This window comes from Notechis scutatus, chromosome 3 (genome assembly GCF_049901735.1).
Source record: "Notechis scutatus isolate UNSWTSFEM ecotype Mainland chromosome 3, rNotScu1.2, whole genome shotgun sequence".
Taxonomy (NCBI): Eukaryota; Metazoa; Chordata; class Lepidosauria; order Squamata; family Elapidae; genus Notechis; species Notechis scutatus.
Window position 1 is genome coordinate 148,206,854 of NC_142011.1, and position 18,980 is coordinate 148,225,833.

Sequence of the window (18,980 nt, forward strand, 5' to 3'; positions counted from 1 at the left end):
CGGGAAGGAAAGGCAAAAAGGAAGAGCCGCGCGGTGCTTTGCATCGGGAGCAGCGGCACCGGAGGCTCAGGCTCAGCGGCTCCTGGTTTTGCCTTTTCCTTCCCAAGGCAACGCGGGACTGGAGCCGCACGGAGCTGCGCCGGCGGTAGCAACTCCTGACAGCCCCAGCCGGACACCTGAGCAGAGCCCTGCCTCTTGCTGCTGCCGGAGCACCGCCGGTCGCCTCCTCCAAGCAGCCTGCCCGCCCACCGGCTTCCCTCTGCCGCATGCTCGGGGCCAGGCGCAGCGCCCGCGAGTTAAAAGGAAGCCGAAAGTTGCTGGGAAGTTGCTCGGGTGCTGGGAGCAGGCTTTTAAAGTGCCGCCGAGCAAAGTTTAAGCAGCCCGCCCACCCGCTGGGCAGAACCCTTCCTGCTCCTCGGCGGGAAGACGCTCCAGCCTGCAAACTTTGCCTTTGCAAAGTTTAAGCCTGAAGCCCCGAAACCCAAGCAACTTCCCAGCAACTTTCGGCTTCCTTTTAACTCGCAGGCGCCGTGCCTGGCGGAGGGGAAGCCCAGAGCCTCCTCCAAGCAGTCCGCCCGCCCGCCCGCCGGGCTTCCCTCCGCCGTGCGGCTTGGGGCCAGGCGCGAATGCCCGCGAGTTAAAAGGAAGCCGAAAGTTGCTGGGAAGTTGCTCGGGTGCTGGGAGCAGGCTTTTAAGTGCCACCCGAGCAAAGTTTAAGCAGCCCGCCCCGCCCGCTGGGCGAACCTTCCGCTCCTCGGCGGAAGACGCTCCAGCCTGCAAACTTTGCCTTTGCAAAGCCCTGGAAAACAGAGCAACTTCCCAGCACCTTTCGGCTTCGTTTTAACTCACGGGCGCTCGCCTGGCGGAGGAAGGCCGGAGCCTCCTCCAAGCAGCCTGCCCGCCCGCCCACCGGGCTTCCCTTCCGCCGCATGGCTCGGGGCCAGGCACGAGCGCCTGCGAGTTAAAAGGAAGCCGAAAGTTGCTGGGAAGTGGCTCGGCTGCTGGGAGCAGGCTTTTAAAGTGCTGCCCAAGCAGGACCGCCAAGCCGGGAAACGGGCACCAAGGCAGGGCAAAGCTCCACCAGCAGCGGCCTAGCTTTAGGTGGCTCCAAGCAGCCCGCCCGCCCGCCGGGTGGAACCCTTCCTGCTCCTCGGCGGGAAGACGCTCCAGCCTGCAAGCTTTGCCTTTGCAAAGTTTAAGCCTGGAAGCCCCGGAAAAAAGGGGGATCGGCGGGGACTCACCTTCGGAGAGGTCGCACTTGAAGGTGATTTCGAACTCCCAGCCGAGGCCTTTGCAAATTTCTTTCTTTCCTACCCCTAGATCGCTCCGCACTGTTTTGCAGCTTTGGGGCCACGCGCACAGGGCAATTACGCCACGCCCAGCGATTTTTTTCAGGGCGGGCGGATTGGACAGACCAATGGCAGCAATTTTTTTCAGGGACGGGCCACATTGGACAGACCAACGGGCGGATGTGGCCCGCGGGCCTAGTTTGCCCACCCCTGATATAGGAGATTCTCAGTCAGCCAGGTCATGGTTGTCCTATAGGTGTTTTTTTTTTCAAGAGGCAACTGGATTTTCTGGTTTTTCTTTGAAGACGTTTCTTCAGAGCTGAAGAAGCTTATTGGATGAGAAAGGAAATGTCTTCTAAGAAAAACCAGAAAGTCTATTTGCCTCTTGGGGAAAAAAAAAGCACCTTTGGGACATGGGGCATACTTATTTTTTCACATGATTGTGAGGGGACAAGTATCTTGGTAGGAGATACTTATCCCCTTTTTTTTGCTTTACCATTTCTTAATGTTTACAGTCAACCCATAAAACACAGGGGAGTTTGATTTACTTTTTAAAATAGAATTCATGTCATATTTCACCTTGGAGCTATTAATATGAGAGGAACAATGTCATTTATTTATTTATGTTGAATTTTTACTTGGGGATAAAATAATAATATAAATATATAAATTCTTTCAGATTCTGAACACTGAAAGTATTTTATGTTCTCTACTGTTTCAGAAAGTGTCAAGGATGTGATTGGTAGGAAGATAAAGATCTCTGTGAAAAAGAAAGTTAAGCTTGAAGTCAAGAGCGACAAAGTAGATAATAAAATATTGGTAAGTACATTCCATTTTTTCTTCAATTTGTTTCTTGATTTAATCTAAGCCCACCCCCACAAAAAATAAACGAAAATAATTTAAATACTTGTTCTCTTCTAAATCTTGTTCCTTTTATACAAGAAAATTTGCGTAAGCATTTCTGAACACAGTATTAATATGATAGGTTGAAAAATTGAATATCGAATGTATCCAAGTGAGAAACTTGATTTGCCCAGTTAAATGAAGAAACATCATACAAATATTATCCAAAAGAGACAGTTGTTGTAAGTTTCTTAGGGTAAAAATATATTTACAGTACTTGTAGACACCAACAACATTTTCACATGTATTTGAGATGCTATTATTATAAAATATGAGAGTGGTTGTTTTGCATTTTATATCCATAAATTTTGTTGAATAAGACCCTTTGAGTGAACCATAATTTGTTGTTCTATATGTGTATATGGGGGGAAGAAAGAAGATAGGATCTAAAACAGTGCTGGAATTTAGAGCAGACAGAAACTATCAGTCTCTGGCCCTTAATAATACCTGTTCCAGAACTCAGCACTGTAATTTTGAAAAACCTTTCTTCTGTTACACTTTGGAAGAGGGGGTGGGGGGGAGAGACAGCAAAGCAGATGTTATACTTGTAGTCCCTGACTTACAACTATTTGTTTAGCAACAACTCAGAATTACAATGACAGTAAAAATAATGACGTACAACTGGTTCTTGCTCTTACAACCATCACAGCATCTCCTTGGTCACAAGATCAAATTTCAGGCATTTGACAATCGGCATGTATTTATGATGGTTGCAGCATCTTACAGTTATTTAATGGCCATTTGTGACCTTCCCAGCCAGCTTCTGACATGCTAGGTCATGCCAGATTAAATAAACGACTGCATGAGTCTTTTAACTGCAGTACTTCTCTTAACAATCACAGCAAATTGGGCATGACTCACTTAACAACCATCATGCTTAGCAACAGAAATTCTGGACCCAGTTGTGGTTATATGTTGAGGACTACCTGTAGTGTAAGAGTATTCTTGATGAATTATTATTGTTTGAGTAATCATGGATGATCGAATTTATCATTGTTGCTGTATTTATAGAAATAGAGCCATAAAAGATTTTTGTAAATTAAGGTGATTTCACACTTTGTTTTACTGTGGCTAAGGGTTATATTGTGGGTTAATCAACAATGAAGCATGACTTAACATGAGGAATGAATCCAGCCGGAGATATTTGCTTAAGAAAAATCAAATTGTTACCTCATCTGCAAATCTGTAACTGTTTTGATTTTTGTTTTGGACATTTACAGTATCTGTCGAGTAGCAATAGTAACTACAAACATCTTTACGTTATCAATTATTACTTTTCTTAAGGATTTATGAAATATCTGCTTGGATTACAGTGCAATTTTCTCTGTCGCTGACATTTGTTTGTATATTCTATTTGTATGGCTGCTCAACTCAGCTGACTCAAACCTCCAAATACTTACCGTGTTTCTCATATAATAAGGCCGGGTCTTATTTTTTTTTTGAGCCCCGAAAAAATGGCTAGGCTGTCTTTTCGGGGGGTGACTTAATTCCCCCCCTTGCATCTTCGGGCGGGCGGCGATGGCTTGGATGTTGACCTCAGTGTTGGTGGGGCACTTCGTATTGGGGGCAACGCAGGCAGCACCATATCCGGGTGTGCAACAAAAGTACTTCGTAACGGCAAGCCCCACCACCATTCCCACCATTTCGCATGTTTTAATATAGGCCTCAATTTGGGGGAGGGGCTTAATTTCATTTCATGCCTATAAAACATGCTGGGACTTCCTATTGGGGGAGGCCATATTGTTGGAGAAACAGGGTAACTACCACAAAACATAAACACATAACAGTGTAATCTAATGTAATCCATTTATTTAAGATTACTGACATACCTAGAAGTGTTAGCTTTGTTATGGCTTGATACAATATAGTATAATTTTATACAAGATGGAGATAACTATAAAATGTTCTGTTTAAAATAAAATCTAGAAGATGATTCTGGCAATTTATTTTAAAATAATCATATAATTAAGACCACTATTACTACTGAACAAACTACTCATAGGGAATTGGCTATTGCAATGCTACTAATTTGATAAGGTAAACAGCTCCATAATAGGAGCAAAATTGTAACAGTTAAACTTGACTTGAGATTGTAATGTAGGCCAAGCAGATTTAAAACAGTCTCCCCCTTTTTTATATTGTCTAGAACCTGGCAAAAATCACTGCCATGTTCTCCCACCATTTTAAAACAAATGTTTGAAACTGGTGGTATAAGCACCCAAGATATCCCCAGCCCAGGACCAAAAAGTCTTGAAAAATCCCTGCTCCACTTCATATGACTTATTTAGTAATAATATCATAGTCACCTCCTTGGGGTGTTTCAAGTAATTTCTGCAGTTATAGCAATACCATAAAAAAGACCCCCCAAAAAGAGAAAAATAATGTTATTTAAACTAATAAGTGCTAATTACTTTATCCTCCATCTATTTTCTTAACCTTCCAGTCAGAATAACTAGAAATTACTTGTTAATTTGCAATGCTTTATTGAGAAATATTCAAGAATGAGTGAATGATAATAAGCATTTCAAATTGCAGGGCGCAAACATTATAGCAATATAACTATACACTTCAACCTGAATGTGGCAATAGTAATCTATGAAGTGCATAGAGGCCGGTCTAATTTGAAGGATAATATACTATATATAAATACAAAGGTGTGTATGTCTGTGTCCTTTCTTTATCATCCGGTCTTTGATACATGAAGCCTGTATACTTAGGTGATGGGAGCAGGGCTGTGTGAGTAAAAGCCAGGTGCTGTGTCCTGGACTTTCTTTTATAAAATTAGATGCAGCCTATGTTTAAAGACAGGTGCCTGCTGTTATTTGATATAGTGTTCTGCATTCTTTGTTATGAATGTTCTTTTATACTGACATGATTTATTTATTTAAATAGTTTATATATGATAGATGTTCTAAGAGATATATCAAACTTTTTCAAATTAAATGTACTTTATTCATAACCTGCCTATTTAATACAGCCTAATTTTCTATAATATTTTATAGTTGTAATTTTTCAGTTAATGAATATTAAAATATTGTATCCATTTTTATCCATCTTCTATATTTGATATTTGATACATTGATATTTTGGGACTTAGATATTAAGAAGTGTATGTTTATAGTTTTTACATTTATATATATATTTTTTTAAAAAGTTGCACATTAAATCTTTGAAACACTATTGTGTTTACATGGTTGTCCTAGTAGTACTTTTTTAGGTGTAGAAGTGGGAAGAAATTTCCCTTTTTAGAATGTCTTGCTTTTATGTTACCTTCCCAGGAGTACTGAAAAATTGTGCTACTATATTTTTCATAAATTACATCCCCTAGCATTAGTTTTGAATAACAGAGAGGTTTATGTCTGATTTAAGTTTGAAATGCACTTAAACATTTAAAAAAATGTTGGACTTTTCCAAAACATTAGTCTTTGATTATTCATGTAGAGTTACAGTCCTATTTTAATGGCATTCAGAGTCTCGGGGTTACACTGCTGAAATTCAGTGGCAAAATAGTCATATTTTTTCTTTTCATTTACAAAATATAATTCAAAATACACATGAAATCCAGATATGTTTTCCCTTTAATTTAGACTCTGACCCTTACAGATTCTTCTTTTAAAAGTGAAGCCTTGTGTTTGTTGGTAATATTCAAAGATATTTTTTTTTGGTCTGCAAATCAAGAGATTAAATGTAAGGGTGAAAGAATGGAGTAGATAAATACTGTTTACCATTTTGAGATTTGATCTTCCAGGCGTAGAAACTGTACCTTCAGTTGATAATCTGATGCTGGAAAAGAGCTGGGAGAAAATTAAAGTTTTTTTTTTTTAATGCATGCATAGAGTGTCTTGCTAAGGAGCTTGCAAGAACAGAGAAAGTTATTGTTGGGATCAGAGAAGGAGGAGGGGAGAAAATGGCTAGTAAGGAAACATGGCATTAAGCAAATTCAGACTAAAGAATAGATCGGGATTCAGGGAGGATTCAAGATCACCAGAGGAGAGACAGCATAGAGATCACTGGGTAGAGATGAAGATGGTATAGCATTGGATGATGGCTGTTTGAAGCCGATTCCAAATGAGAAGATTTGAAAATCAACATTCTGGTAGCTGAGAGTGGTACTTAAAGCTCTTAATTAATTCTCCCATAAACAGTAGCCCACATACACATTTACATAGAAGAGATCAAAAGTCTGTTTGCTGTATTTTACTGTCTTCTAAAATAAAAAATATGAAAAAGAATGGGTTTATTTGCTTTAGCTGATAGTGCTTTCCATCAGTTAAAATAGACCTGATGCTATCTAGCTGAAGGATTCTAATTCTTAGAGAAATCAATGCTTTTCTGTCTTATACTATTACAAAAAAACAAACAAATATTGAACTGGGTCACAGAATCTTTGAATGTACATTGCTATTCACTCTTGAAAACTCTCACAGTATCCTGTGACAAGATAAAAACAGAAAGATAGGGGATTTCTGTGCAAAATGAAATATCAAGATATAACAAGCATACATTTATTTGTGCTTTTATGTCTGTCAGGATGTCACATCAACATATCCCCATTAAGAGAATTGATTAATATAAAATTGATTGTACAGAGCATGTACTATGAAATCCTGGGACCCCTGCTTATTTTTTTTCTGTAAAAGGCCACATTTTCTTAGGATTAATATCCATTTTTTGCTTTTTCCTTCCTCCCTCTGTCTGTCTTATAGCAATTTCCAATAAAGGGATAAAGTGCTCTTCTCAAAGGATCTCTTGCAATTGATTTTTTAAATTAAGGTGGGAGTAACATAAAATTTAGCTGAGGCCTATCTGTTGCCATAAACTCTTGTTACTCTGATTCATACATTCAAATAAAAATATTAATATGTTAAAATTAAGGCATATTAGAACCAAAGTTGCACAACAAAATAATACTATTGTTATCTCTAACTATTAGAATCCTGCTTTAATATTATCCTGTGTTTCAGAAAATGCTTTGTAGAGATATGAAAAATGTCATGTGCATGAACTGTACAGGGAATTGCTTGTTTTGGGTGAACTGTCCCTGTTTTGATCTTTGGGGTGGTGCATGGAATAAAATGAGTTGATTTGGATAGAAGTGGAATTGTGATGGTAGAAGCATAGAAGAAGCTAAGGACTTCAATCCCTGAGAGATGGAAGGAAGCAGAAGTGGTATTCAGCAGGTTCTGATCAGTTCTGGAGAAGAACCAGTAGCGGAAATTTTGAGTAGTTCGGAGAACCAGCAAATACCACCTCTGACTGGAGATTTTACAGTATCCTTCTGCCACGCTCACCAAGCCACGCCCACAGAACTGGTAGTAAAAAAATTTTTGAATCCTACCACTGGAAGGAAGGGAAGGGGTGATCAAGCTCAAATGATCTAGGCAGCCCAGTGAGTTACACCACTCTGTGAAATTGGTGGTTGAAAGGAGGGACATCACTGGAAAGATTGTGGAACAGGTGACCATTGGATATATCATGGTGTGAGGGTGGTAATGGCTAATGAATATAGGGCATTATGAAGACTTTAAGGCACATGAGCCAGTGGGTTATGCTGCACTTGACACAACAGAGGCGAATGGAAAGTGGGGAGACAGTATACACCACCCTATCTCTACTTTCTCCTCTGGATTTTGTTTTACCCTAAAGTGTTTTAAACTGAAAATGGTTTTTCAAAACCTCTGGAACACAGTGGATTGTTTTTTGGGTTCAAAGCAAAAATTTTCTCCATTCACATACATCCTGAATACATGAGTATATGTTTTATATGGGTTTTAAAGAATAAAACTAAAAAGTTAAAAGAAAAAAAATAAAAAGAAGGGGAGAGAGAGAGAGAGAAGAAAAACAAGAAAAAGAATGACTTCACTTTTTTGTACAGTTATAAATTAAAATTACATCAAACCTTACTCTATATTAACATTTGCCTACGTTATTTCCAATATAATTCTACCTACAATCCCAAAATCAACTTTTCATTTCTTTCACTTTCTTGCAAAAAGTCCAAAAATATCAAAATAAGTAGAAATAAAATTTTCTTTTCATCAAAGCTTTCGGTTTCACCAACTCCCTCAATTACGCTACCTTCATCATTCAATCTTCTGTTGTAAGTATTTGGAAGTCCTTCCACCTTTGAGCATTTAAAGTCTTTCTGCTGTTACCATGTATAAAAACAAAGTTCCACACAATGTCTTCAGTTGTTTATCCATTAAGCTCAAGCTTCTGGCTTCAATTGTACATTCACTTTTAAAACCTGCTATATCAAAACACATACTTGATACCAATTTTTTTTAGCTTTGTTATATGTCAACCAAGGATGAGGGGAAAAAACTGGGAGGCTTCATAACCTAGTTGTATAATTGCTGTGCTTTGCTTGGACACTCTTGAGGTTCGTTATTATCATAAGGAAATGCTAAACAGAAGATGGAATTTTAAATACATACCAGAAATTTTTTGTCTCCTTTGCATTACCTTTTTAATATCCTTAACTTTATATCCTACTTTTACTATCCCCTTTCTATATTTTGAATGTGACGGTTATTTTTTTCTTATCTTTATCCTACACCGACCCCTTCCCAACCTTGTAATATCAGAGTCTTAGTAACATTTTTTCTTGGTCTGTTCTGTGTATTCAGGAAATGACTAGTAGAGGGCCAATCTAGATGTTCTTTAACTTTATACCTTGTTTTGTTGAGTCTCTCTGCATCAGCCATTTGTTAGCTTTTCACTCTATTTTGATATTCAGACTCAATGTATTTTTCATTGCTATATTCTACTTGTAAATACAAATGGTTTGCTACCATAAGTCTGGCAACTGTATAAACTTGGCACAACTACTGAGAACTACTTTGGTTCTATTAGGCATTCATCCAACTGCTAACAGGGAGATCAGTCTGTTGTAAAGCCCAATATTTAAAGGATTCAAAGAGAAGGATTGAGAGAAAGGCCTCAGGTTATTTAAAGCTTCAAGAAAGGCAGAACCGTACAACTCAGCCGAATTTCACATTCTCTGCGAAAGATTGGTTCAAAGCCTTAGTAAGAGCAGCTTTTGGCTAGCAAATGAGAAGAGGGGATGTCAGTGAGAAAATGGATGATTCCATTTATATTTTGTCCTGGCTTTATGCATTGCATGCCTGTGAAATCTGTTCAGTAGAAAATTATTTTGTTATAATCTCGTAATAGATAGGAGAATCTGTGTTACCCTGTAATTTGACACAATATTATGTTTGCTTGAAGGTGAGCTTAGGATTTAATAAGTAGTTTTAGAACATGGGTGTCAAACTCAAGGTGGAACTGGCCCGCGGGGATACTTAGATTTAGGCCATGACAGCCAAAAATGGAGCTCAAGAGCCTGTTTTTGCTGACAGAGTGCTTGGGCCGCCACAGACGCCCCCGACACGAGTGTTGAGCTGGCCATGCCTACCCTGACCAAGCCCAACCCAGCTTCCGGAGGTCAAACACAACCCTGATGCGGCCCTCAGTGAAATTGAGTTTGACACCCCTGTTTTAGAAGGAGAAAAGGATGGTTTTCATGAAATGCTGCAACCACTTCTTTTTGTTTTTAATCTGTGGTCCATGCACTGATCTGAACATAACGCCAAATATACAAACCTCTGTTAGTGCCATGCTAAAAGCCAATGTAATGTAAAATGTGGTAAATTCATATACCAGTATTAAGGAGACCGATATATGCATTTCTAGTGTACTTCAGTCATTTGTTTACATCCAGTAAACAAATACCTGGGTGAGACCAAGCAAATCTGTTGCATATGTTACATAAGTCAAATAACAGACCTGTCCAAAATTAGGAGTTTTATTTGTTTGTTTTGTATGACATAAAGTGACTGGGTTTGCAAAGATTCATTAAAACCTACAAAATGTTCATAGTTCAGTGGATGGGGTTATTTATGTAGGAAACTATATGAATATAGATTTGGAGTTGAATTAAATTGAGGAAGCAGATACTTAATGCAGACAATGACACCTTTTGTAGCTATGGAAAGATGGAGGTTTACAATGGAACCACATAGGGGTGGGCTTCAAAAATTTTAGCAACCAGGACCCTCCAATAAGCGAACACGGAGCAAAACCATGTACAATCACGGATTCTGCTCTGACATGACAGAGGAGCAACCAGAAGTCGCCAAAGGAAATGATACACACACACACACACACACACACTAAGAAATTGAATAATGAAATTATTATGTATATTTAAATAATATGGTGATTGGCATTAGAAGAAAATACTGGAATATTGAATAATTAAATAATGAAGGATTGTAATTTAATACAAATATGGGTATTAACATTAGAATTATATAAGTTTAATGAATGTAAGATATATGATTAATGTTATTTTTGTTTGCGACAAAATGCATGATGCTTAGGTGCCACACTGTTTATGTATTGATGTGTATATGTAGAATAAAATAAAAAATGATTTTAAAATATTAGCAATCGGTTCTCTGCCCGGTTGCTGGGTGGCCATGGCCATGGTGGGCGTGGCCTAGTCAGCTTCTGCACTGTGGCAGGGGGCTTTGCCCTCCCCGGGCTCTGGAGGCTTTCCTCAAGCCTCTAGGAAGGTGAAAATTACATCCTCAGGCTCCAGAAACACTCTGGAGGCCAGAAAAGGGCCCCTTTCCAGCCTTCCCGAATTTCCGGGAGGCCCATTTTTCATTCTCCCTGAGCTCCAGAGGCTTTCCTCGAGCCTCCAGGAGCTCAAAAACGGTCTTCCCAGGCTCTGGGGGCTGGAAACTGGGTGGGGTGGGCAGGGCCAGCCAGGGATGGGATTTGCTGGTTCATCGAGCCAGTCATTAAAAATGATAAAATTAGATACCTGTTTCCCCGAACCAGGGTGAACCAGTAGCAGCCTAACCCTGGAACCCCAGATTGCTATGATTGCCAGCAAGTTTAGTTTAGGAGCATCTGCTGCTATGCCATTGATGATGGCGTTTGCCTTAGTAGTGATTTATGTACTACACTAACATCCAGGTTAGGCTTCAAGGACATTTCAAAATGTAAGTTCATTGCAGCTGGGATCTGGTTCCGTGCATTCTTTTTCTTAAAGCCATATATTTTTAGCTTACAATTTAAGCTCATTTCCTTTCCACTCATGCATCAAAAATCCAACAAATTGGAATAGAAGTACTTAAAACTGCACTATTTAAGCTATAAAGACTTTACTGAGGTTTTTATAATATAGATTTCTGTTGCATTTCAGTTCAAGATTGAGCTTGCAGTCAATCAAAGGGAAATTATTCAACACGACAAATGGAGGGACAGCTATTTATACAGGTTATTTTTGGGTTACAACCACAATTGAGCCCAAAATTTCTGTTGATAAGCGAGACAGTTATTAAGTGAATTTTGACACATTTTACAACCTTTCTTGCCTTAGTTGTTAAGTGAAATCACTGCAGTTGTTAAATTAGTAAGATGGCTGTTAAGTGAATCTGGTTTCTCCATTGACTTTGCTCATCAGAAGATCGCAAAAGGTGACTCCAAGGCACTGCAAACATCATAAATATGAGTCAGTTGTCAAAGGTCTGAATTTTGAACATGTGATCACAGGGATGCTGCAATGGTGGTGTGAGAAACTGTCATAAGTCACTTTTTTCAGTGCCATTGTAACTTTGAACGATCACTAAATGAATTGCTGTAAGTCGAAGGCTACCTGTACTTAACTTCCTCACTTTTTATTGTATATACTGCATTATGAAGCCTGAAGCAAAGGCCTGGGGTTGCCCGTTAAAGCTTCTGCTGCCCCCTGGATTAAAAAAAAGCAATTGTCACCATTTTCTTAACTATTTTGGAAAGATAGTGATAGTGGCAGCTGCTCAAGCCCCCTACATAGCGTACACAGACGGTGGCACTACAGGAGGCTTCTAGAAATACTTAGCTTGCAGGGTTTGTGGCTTTTAGAAATGTTTATTTTTACATTAATTTCCTTCTAAGATACCTAAGTAGCTGCTAATGTGTGAAAGGGAAAGATATTTTTTTCAAATGAGAGGAAATGTTTGGCTGTTAATAGTGGTGAGAAAACTCTATGAATATATTTTTTCCAAAGATTCTGGACTTTTCTTTACATATCAAACAGGTGGCTTTATAAAACTCATCAGTGTGTGATCCTTACAATTCTGTATTATTGAGAAGCTTCATTGATAATTATTTTAAAATATTGGCTCTAACTTTAAATTAGCATTATAAAGCATCATATAGATAGACAATAGTGTATCTTTCCACTGGCTATGTTTCCAAAATGATGCTGAACAATGATTTCCCAAGTAGAAATATATTTATTTTTTAAATTTATTCACTGTCCATCTCACTTGAAGCAACCGTGGTCATGATATATGCTGTATTAATTTGCTTAGGGCATTTTGATTTTCTAATATACTTATCAATAAGAATCTGTCTACTCTTCTGCTAGCATTGTTTAAAGTATTCTGTTTTTCTATTTTCATTAGTTTTCATTTAGAAGGATCAAATGTTACTAAAAAAATTCAACTAAAATAGCGTGGCAGGTGAAAGAAAATTAATGTCATTCCTGAATAACAAGTTCTGACATTCTTTGCTTTGTTTTAGAAGGTGCTTATGTAATAGAGAAAGAAGTACTTCCTTACATTTTTGAAGGGTTACTCTCTTGGGACTTTTACAAAGAGAATAAAAAGGAAAAGGTAGTTTAGACTTTGCCACATGTCTGACAGAAATGAACAATAGCCTCAGCAATATAGATTTTGCTCTATACAGGTTTTTTTTAAAAAAAGTTTGTGTTTAATGAGGCCTAGATGCCCAATAATAAGAGAAAAACATTTAAACAACATACATTAAAATAAATATTTTAATAATAGTGTGTAAATGTATTCAGCACATTCAATATATAGAATAAATTCAGTTTCTTGAAAGCATACTACTTAAAATTGCAAATTTATTAACTTGCATTATGATCTTGAATTTGAAACAATATTCAAAAAATCTTGGATGGCATTTAGAAAATCTAAACTTTTTGCATATTGACAAAATTTTCATCAGCCGATTACAAAAAGCCACACTGCTTGGATCAGCACATATGCTATGCCTATACATTATGACATCCTAGGTTCCTGGGAAGAACTTGATGCGTTTGGAGAGCAACACCAGTTAAAGAACTGACAGTTGTGACTCCTTCACCTTGCTCTGTGTAGTACGAAACTTGATAGGTGGACAAAAATGGCAAATTCAATCTAAACAACTGACTGTGCAGCCAAGCATAATACAGCTTTACTTGGAACAGCTTATATCCGCAACAATTTCTTTGACACCATCAGACAACAACATCTATTTGTCCCAGGTCCTTTGGCGGACAAAATACCAAACATCCGGCTGACTGTGCAACCAACCATAATAATTAATTACAAGAAGGCATTTGACTCCTTGTCATGTGACACAAGTTCCTGGAAATAATCAGAAGCTTTGTGCAAAAGTCAATGGCATGGAAAGCATAGTTGTTGGTCAGAGGTGACAGACTAGGAGAGGTTAACATTTTACAAGGAGACTCACTATCACCACTACAGTTGTCATTTCATTGATTCCTCTGCCAACAAGACTGAACAAGTCAGGCCATGTCTATCAAACATCAGAAACTTCTGCCAGGCTATTCCCAACTGCTTTATATGGAAACTATGAAAAAAAGCATCATCTGAAATGGATTTGCTACCCAGTACTGTCCAGGTATACAGCCCAGTTACTGCAAATGTGCTACCCATATCATCAATGGGAAAATATTGAAAACTGAAAGAATCGAATTGCCCTATGGAAATAACACCTGAAGTCTAAGTAAAGATCAGTACAAATGCCTGAGAATCTTTCAGAGTGACAACATTAAGCACACTGAAGTAAAGAAGATTAGCAGTGAATAAATCAGAAGACCGAAGAAGATCTTAAAGTTCAAACTCAGTGGTGGAAATACTATCAAAATGATTAACACTTAGGTAGTTCCAGTCACTAGATATGTAGCTGCTTTTTGCTCTCAAGCCTCCTACCGTTTCCCAAAAATTACCTGGCCCACCTCTTGTTTGAGAGATTGATTGAATCCTACATCTCCTGCAGAAGACTTCTAAGTCTCTGCTGCTTCATTAGAAGTGCTGAGGATTTCCCTTATTGAGGATTCAAACTATGTAACTGGGCTGGCTAACCCAGTTGCAACTAGAGGGCTGAAGGTGCCATTGCCCTCCTAAGTCTTCCAGCATTAGCTTTAGAATAGTGTTCTCCTACTCTGATGCTTCTGCCTTGATGGATTTTCCAATTCATAGCACTCATTCCTCCCTTGTTTCTCAAGTACAAAACCTTCTTTGTTTATTTGTTATGCGCACTTATCAAGATATACAAATTAACCCACTGTAATAAATCATTTACAGAATTCCATCCAATAAAAATTCATAATTTAACAGCCAAACAGGTCGGCTAATTTTAATAAGTCAGATTGAACATACATATTTTAAACAACCTGTGATATGATCAAGCATATATCATTCATAATTAAAACTATGCTCTTGGGAATACACAATAATATTGAGAGAAGGGTGGGATAACCAGGCTCTACATTAATTCATCATATAAACAGATTTTTAACCTCTTCTAAAGGCCACTAAAATAAAAGGAAGGAGGGAGCTGATTCTAGAGTTATAAAGCTAGGTCTATGAAAGCTCAAGGGAGACACCAGGAACAGAAAGAAGGCCTGCTCAGAGGATTGTGAAGGCAGAACAGGATTGTAGTGAGAAATAAGGGCAGAATTCATACAAATTTATGTAGAAGGATTATAAATTGGGAAATGATGTTGTAAGTAGTGATATTGCTACACATAAAATTTATGTATTTATTTAAAAGATTTGCATGGCGGCCTTTTAAAGAACACAATAATAAAACTCAGAACTATAAAAATCTTAAAACAAAAAATCAGAACAAAGCCTGGTGCCTTAGTCATCTTGGGATAACCTACCACCAATTCCAGACATCCTCATTTTAACCCAAGGACATGGCTAAAAAAACCAGGTCTTGATGGCCTCTTAAAAGCCTAAAAGTGCATCAAATATGTTGCGTTCTCCATTTTTTTAACACCTTTATCTGGCACACTCAGTAATTTTTAAGTATAAAAGTCCAGGCTACAGAATACTAGTTAGCATGTTGATTTAAGAAGAGCCAAGGTAAAGATTAGAAACAGACTGATAAAGGATTGGACTGCTGAGTGTTTTTCATGTATAATAAAACAAGTTTGCATACCATAGAAGATAAACTTAGTATTAAGATAAGTATTCTCACTTCAGACTGTTTTAGAATGTCTAAATAAGGTGCTGGTACTTTTCATCCAAAGTTTTAAAAAATGTAAATATAAAAATAATAGAAAGATAGGCTGCTATCAAGCTAGCTAAGAATGGAAGAGAATTTCCAAATTTCTGCAGGGATTGAAAAATCCCTTGGAATTGGAAAATTCTTTTCACTTGCTCATACTTTTCAGTGTTATCTTTAAGTGAAACTGGTCCGAAGTATAATATTTTCAAGTTTAAAGTTGTTATAATGTTATTTGCTTATGATCGAGCAACTAAACTCTTCCCGATAAATACTGATGCACCAGGTTGCATAAGAAGGTTTTTTGGTTGCAGAATACTTAAGGAATTGTCCATACAGTATTCATGAAAAAACTTTTCTCTAAGGTAAGATGTCCTAAATAGGAAGTCATTTCTAGCATAATTATATAGTGCCAAACTTGGGTGTTAAGTTTAATTTTGTATAACCTTAAACCTAACACTAAATATAAGGTAGCCTCATATAATATATCTTTACAACAGGAAATGGAATTCCTTCAAGATAAACAATAATTCTCTTGTCAAAACAGCATAATCTGGGAGTCACGGGTGAGAATTGCAAATAAGGTTCTTGTGAGGTTAACTCAATAATTTCCTTGAATCATACACCTGTACATTTACAAACCTTCTGTATGTGTTGTCATGGATGCATTTGGCACAAATATTTTATTGTGCAGGCTGTCGTTTTAAGTACAGCATGTCATGCCAATGGTAGTCAAAATAGAAAAGAATAAGGAATTGGTGCTGAGCACTTTACTGTAAATTTTGAATTGACCTAAATAAAATCAATAATTTTAAAACATATTCTAGTTTTAGATTTTGGCAATTGTATTGTCATAGAATGTTATATAAGTTTTTAAAAAATGGAATAGGAGATACAACATAGTATTTATTATAACCCTTACAAGATCTAGTTTGGTGTAGTGGTTAAGGCACCAGGTTAAGAACCAGTTTCATCTTGGGCATCAAAGCTGGCTAGGTGACTTTGGGCAAGTTACTCTCTCTTAGCCCACAATATCAGGCTCAGGCAACAAGCTAGTTGGCGAATTTCTTCACAATCAATGCATCAACCTTTGGTTGTTCTGAAAAAAGTCAGAAAACAAGAAGAAAGAGGAGAAGAAGAATCATGTGATCCTTGCTATATTATGTAAAAATCCATAGAGGAAGAATGGTGGGAAAGCAAATTAGGAACATGAGGTGAATATTAAGGTACAGATGACTTCAGGTCAAGTTTTGTCTTTAGTATTAACAAGGGTTAATTCTGCATCATTTCTAAGATAGCTAGGTAATGGTAGGGTTTTTATCGTTTAACATTGGCCTAATTATTTTTCTTTTTAAAGATAAATCTATGACAAAAAGTCCTAACTCAAGATGAGCTCACAATCTGGAGTTACTTAATAGTTCACAAAGAACTCTCCTGTCCAGTGGAATACACTGACCCTGAAATATATGTTCTTCATTCTCTTTATCTTTCCACTTAGCAAAAAAAAAAAAAAAAACCTCAGTGGAAGGTTATAACCCAAAACCTTAAATAAAGTCAGTAAAATTGTACTACAGTTGATCTTCATATTTAAAAATTATTTATGTTAATTCTCAGTAATTTATCATGACAATATGGAAGCTGTGGGTCTGCATCATTTCAAAAAAGTATGCAACGTTCAAATCTTTTGTAAACTTTATGTTTGTGAGCTAAATAAAAAACACGAAAAATTACAATATTGTAAAAGATAAACAAATACAGGTAATCCTTGATTTACAGCCACACTTGAGCCCAAAATTTATGTTGCTGTGTGGCACGTTTATTAAGTGAGTTTCACCTATTTTATGACCTTTCTGCCATAGTTGTTAAGTGAATCACTGCAGCTGTTCAGTTAGTAACATGGTTGTTAAGTGAATCGGACTTCCCCATTGACTTTGCTTGTCAGAGGTCACAAAAGGTGCTCACATGACCCTGGGAAACTTTCAACCATCATAAACCAGTTGTCAAGCACATGAATTTTGATTGTATGATTGTGGGGATGCTCCAACAGTCGTCACTGTGAAAAATAGTCATGAGTCATTTTTTTAAGTTTTTCACTTGCAACGAATAGTTGTAAGTTGATGACCACTTGTATATCTAAATTCTGTAAACAGGCTTTATTCAAGTTGATGGTTAATCCAACTTTTCATTAATATTGATACGATAATAAGCATGCTTTGTAGTTTCTACCATACATACTTTTTATTACCCGTATGTGCAATGCTCAATAAAACTCAATAAAGAAACTGAACGGCAAGGTAATTTGGTGATGAGGCATTAGATTTCCAGTGACCAAACATGTTTCCTTTTGACTGTAATTGAAATCTTTGAAAACTGAGTCTAAAGAGATACTTCAGAGAAATTAGCATGAAGATTGGTGGTTATGAAGGTATTACATTTACTGCCCTAATGGGATTGCTTGTCATTGAGGCTTCTTTGTTACTTTGAAAAGGAGTAAGACTATCCTTTTGCCACTTTTCTAACTTCTCCTGTTTCACAACTGCTACACTGGCTTTCAGACTGATAATCGATGAAGTAGCCAGTTAGGTAGATACAATAAATTATTTTACACTTTTGTTCTGGATTTGAAATTAAGCAATTATATTTTACTTAATATTCCAGACATTCTCAAAGTAAGCTGTCATCCAATCAGATGTATATTATAAGTTCATAAAGTTTAAATAATTATGGACCTGTAACTGGTCCAAAAGAAAATACTGTGTTTTATTTACTCTAAATGGATTTGTAGTTTGCACTAAGCCTTAACATGTTTTATTTGTTCCTAGAGGTGTAAATGACACTTGTGGAATGACAATGTTTATTTTTTTAAAAACACATAATCTGCTCGAGGACAATAAATCATACTTGAAATTAAGCTATGTTGTTGCTTTATAGATTGCAAATTGTGAATTTTTAAAAGTGGAAAACAAACTAGAAATTTGTAAAAAAGTTCATGAATGTTTGGTTTGACTGGCTTGTTCAACAAACCAGTATCAAAATAAACCATAGTTTTTAGAATATATAAACAATGTTCTATACCAGCGGTTGCCAACTGGTGGGCCATGGAAAAATTTTGGTGGGCCGCAAAAGAAATGGCCCCCAAAAGCAATTAATCTGGGCCACGCAGTTCTTGCGCCTCCCGGCTCTCCAAGGGACCCCGGAGTCAGGCCCCTGAGATGCATGCGCCAACCAGCCCCGACACCCGTTGGTGGCAGCAACAGCAGTCCCCTCCCCCAGCGCCCGCTGTTAGCTCTTCCCCATTAGTTCTCTAGCTTTGAATTGCTCCCAGCTCTCTCTCTTTCCTCCACCCACGTTCAGGCAGGAAAGGAAAGGGAGATGGAGCCATGCACAGCTGTCCCCTTTTCCAGCCCTTGCTGCCTCTCCCAACATCGAAGCCTTGGAAACGAAGGCAAGGCCACTGCAGCGGTAGCG

The 18,980-nt window shown here is 37.8% G+C and overlaps 1 protein-coding gene across 3 annotated transcripts in view; it reads left to right on the top strand.

Moving 5' to 3' along the window:
- CARMIL1 (capping protein regulator and myosin 1 linker 1) overlaps window positions 1-18,980 on the top strand; it is a 128,690-nt gene that overhangs the window by 11,610 nt on the left and 98,100 nt on the right. For all 3 annotated transcript variants that reach the window (XM_026669958.2, XM_087961417.1, XM_087961418.1), the window contains exon 2: window positions 2,011-2,108. In XM_026669958.2, coding sequence (XP_026525743.1) covers window positions 2,011-2,108 — 98 coding nt within the window. The remainder of the gene's footprint in view (window positions 1-2,010; window positions 2,109-18,980) is intronic.